The sequence below is a fragment of the Pan troglodytes genome, chromosome 9 (genome assembly GCF_028858775.2).
Source record: "Pan troglodytes isolate AG18354 chromosome 9, NHGRI_mPanTro3-v2.0_pri, whole genome shotgun sequence".
Taxonomy (NCBI): domain Eukaryota; kingdom Metazoa; phylum Chordata; class Mammalia; order Primates; family Hominidae; genus Pan; species Pan troglodytes.
Window position 1 is genome coordinate 66765515 of NC_072407.2, and position 3564 is coordinate 66769078.

Below are 3564 nucleotides of genomic sequence, written 5' to 3' on the forward strand. Positions count from 1 at the left end.
ATGGATTTTAAGTGACACTTTCCCAAGAGTCTGGAGAGGGGACAGAGACTGGACGTGGTGTGTCCTGCCTGAGCCGAGTCATCTGCTTACGAGGGCAGGGGCAGGCTGAGGTGGGGCTCATGCGCCCCGGAAGCACCCTGGCTCCTCGCTCTCCCATGCCTCTCCCTTTATGTCCTCTGCTGTCCAGCGCCTGGGCCCCGGCCCTCCCTGGGACACCATCCTGCCCTGCCCCAGTCCTGGCTCTCCAGTCTCTTTCGGGGACTCGCCCCTGGCACCCACTAGATGGCGCTCCCGGCCACTCAGCTCCCCCTGCCTCGCTTTGGGTGGTGCTGGACGTCGGGAGCGCTGGCCTCTGCTCTGCTGATTTGCAGGTTGGAGTGCAGGGTGAGCCCGGCGCAGGGGATAGGAGGTGGGGGGAGTCGAGAGCTGGAGTCAGGCGCAGCTCACGCTAGGATGACGGAGTGTTAACCTCAGACTCTGGGTCCCTTTGGGCCGACGCTTTAAGAAAACAGGGGCAGCGAGCCCGGCGTCCCAAGGAGCCTTGCCAAGCTGGGCATGGAGAACGGGCCTCCTGGATGGCCACCCGCCCAGCTGCCAAAGAGGCCGGAGAGCTGGAGCCGGGACTTGGAGGATCTTCTTCAGAGAGGCAGGAGGGCGGTCCGAACGTGCCCCCACCCCTGACCTCAAGCCCATGTGGAGAGGGCCAACAGAGCCTCTTGGAGAGCTGGATTTGCGTCCTCTGCAGCTTGGGGGACACGTCGTTGATGGTGACTGACACGCCCCAGAGATAGTGACATGATGATTAAGAGTGACAGCCTGAGGGAGCTGAGCGCAGCATGGCTGGTCTGGCAGCTGCTGTCGGTGTCGCGACCCCACCCCACTTCCCCGGCTCCCTGCCTCCTTCGCTGGAGAAGCATCCTCAGCCAATGGAGCCACAATACCTGGTACGTTCAGGCGACGCCCACAGCCCACGGCTAACTGTACAAAAGACTGTTCCCTCGCCTGCCTCTAGATGGCGATACCTCTGCCCCAGGGCCCCCTGCATATCTGCCAGAACTGTATTTACCCTGGGACCACGCCTTTACCGAGTCCTTTCTCCTTTCCCGCCCCTCTGCCCTCACATCCTGGGCGGCTTGTCCCAGGATGAGCCCTCCTCTAGTAAATCCCTGTCTTGGGCTCTGTTTTCAGACAGCTGAAGGCAGGGAACAGCAGGAGGGGCCCCAGGAAGCTAGCCCCAAGGATGGGATGCTGTGGGAGGATGCCCCGCTGGCCCCTGGTGACTGGAGCCCGTTGCGGAGGCCCCTGGCACGAGGTGGCAGAGCAGCTGCTCAGGCCTCCGCCTGTGGTCACCTGGGACAGGACTCAGGTGGACGGGGATGCCTGGCTCGTTTAATATCACTGATGTTGAGAGACAGATGGGAAAATAGCCATGAGAAGGACGTGGAGTGGGAAGGCTGTCACTGAATACTACTGACACTTAGAAGAGGGAAAATGACAAGTTCAGGGCCACGGATCACCAATTTAAAGCAAAGTCAGGATTCCTTGGCAGAATTTAACGAAATGCTTCTCTTCTATAGCCAGGGGTCAGAGGGCAGAAGACAAGGTGCAGGACTCCAGAGAAGGCCAAATTTCCAGCCCAGGGAAGTCCCTTCTCCAAAGTCAGGGCCTCAAGGGGAAGGGTGGGGTCCCTGATATCTGAGATGGACTATCTGAGGAGACACTCTTGAGACATTGAACCCCCAGATTCTCCTGTACCTCCTAGCCTGCAGAAGTGACCCATTGCCTCTGTTGGAAGACAGAGGTCCTCTTTTGCTTAAAGACCATGCAGAAACTAAGGGAAGGGACCTTACAAGACAAGGAGTTCCTCTCTCCAGCATCTGTCCCCACCTCCCCTCCTGACCACCAGGCTCAAAGCTGGATCATATCTCAGCATGACCTGACCAAGGATGTGCTTTGCATGCCAGGGACCAAGAGGGATTAACTAGCAGAGGAGTGGTGGGAGCAAGCCAGCAGGGACCAGCCGGGTCTAGAGAATGTTCCTAGATGTGGACTCTGAAGGTTCTGGATCAAGGGAGGCTGCACAGAAGCTGGAGACTGGAGAGTTAATTAGTACAGAAAGACTCCCTAACCCCTAAAAAGGCCCTAGGAAGATTCTAATATGTTGCTTGGGAGGGTTCTTTTTTTTTGAGACAGAGTCTCTCTCTGTCGCCCAGGCTGGAGTACAGTGGTGCGATCTTGGCTCTGCAACCTCCACTTCCCAGGTTCAAGCGATCCTCCTGTCTCAGCCTCCCAAGTACCTGGGATTACAGGCATGCACCACCATGCCCAGATAATGTATTTTTTTTTTTTTTTTTTTTAGTGGAGGTGGGATTTTGCCATGTTGGCCAGGCTGGTCTCGAACTCCTGACCTCAAGTGATCTGTCCGCCTCGGCCTCCCAAAGTGCTGGGATTACAGGTGTGAGCCACAGTGCCTAGCACTTGAGGCAGTTCTTGAAAGCTTGGAAGAAGTGATAGTGCATAGGCGATGAAGTGGAGATGTCAGAACAGCCCTGGAGGAAGGTATGCAAAGTCTCAGAGAAGTGGACAAGCCAGAATGGCTCTTCTATTGTAGGTTGTACAGGAAAACAGTATGACAAGAGTGATGCCATCTTAAAACTGCCATATGATGATGAATGTTTCACCCCCATATACCAAGCTGCTCTGCAGTAAGCTCTTTAACCCTTTGTAAAGATGCTTAGCTAACCCCCTCCCCAAGTGGCTATGAGTTTTGCAATAAAATCGGAGATATGGCCACCTGCACATGTTTTACCCTAAAAGCTTGCTACCTAAAAGTACTTTCTGCAGGGCAGATGTGGGGATCTACCATTTTGTGGCAGCCCGGAACATCGCTTCTGCTCCTAAGTCCCTATTACATATTTCTTTACAAGAAACTGGATTTGTCAGCCTCTTTCTTCAGCCTCTCAGCTCCCTCGGCCTTTGCAGGTAGATTTGCACAGACCTGTTCACCACGAAACAGGGTGGAAAACCCACCAGCTGGCCATGTTCTTTGGAAGGTTCCAGCTCTTTACCCAAATGATAAGGCCTGAGCTGTCGAGGAGACATCAGCGTTGCTGAGCAGCCCTGCGAGGGTTGCCCTCGGTGGCCTGGGCCTGGCAGGGGTGGGCTGCCATGGATCTGAGCTCTCCCATAGCCACAGGGACAACTGGATTCCCGAGTAGCACAGGTCAAAGGGCAGCACTTAACTGTCTGTCACAAGCAAGGGGGTGAGAGGATCAGAATGGACAGCTGGGTTGGGACAGCCGCGGGGGAGCCTGCCCTGCCCAGCCTATGGAGATGGCTCATAGGACATAGCATTTCCAGGGGGAAGGTGTCTAGGCAGCCAGCAAGGATTTTGTTCAACAAATAGAATGAAAAGCAACCAAAAATCGATGAGCAGAAGTCCAAGGCCGGATGCCCCAACAGAAAGGAATGATCCCCTGCTGTTTCCAAATCTGAACTTGTTCTCAAACTCAGAATCCATCAGTGGAAGAGGGGCAGGTCCCAAGAGGAAGGACCCCGCAGCCA

At 55.4% G+C, this 3564-nt stretch overlaps 1 protein-coding gene across 1 annotated transcript; it reads left to right on the forward strand.

Annotated features, from left to right (window-relative positions):
• The first annotated feature begins 324 nt into the window (after positions 1 to 324).
• On the forward strand, positions 325 to 2930 carry LOC107967345 (uncharacterized). Its single transcript, XM_016922438.3, has 2 exons — positions 325 to 944; positions 1189 to 2930. Exons 1-2 carry the CDS (start codon positions 837 to 839, stop codon positions 1462 to 1464), a joined length of 384 nt encoding a protein of 127 aa, XP_016777927.1. The 5' UTR covers positions 325 to 836; the 3' UTR covers positions 1465 to 2930.
• The last annotated feature ends 634 nt before the right edge of the window (positions 2931 to 3564 follow it).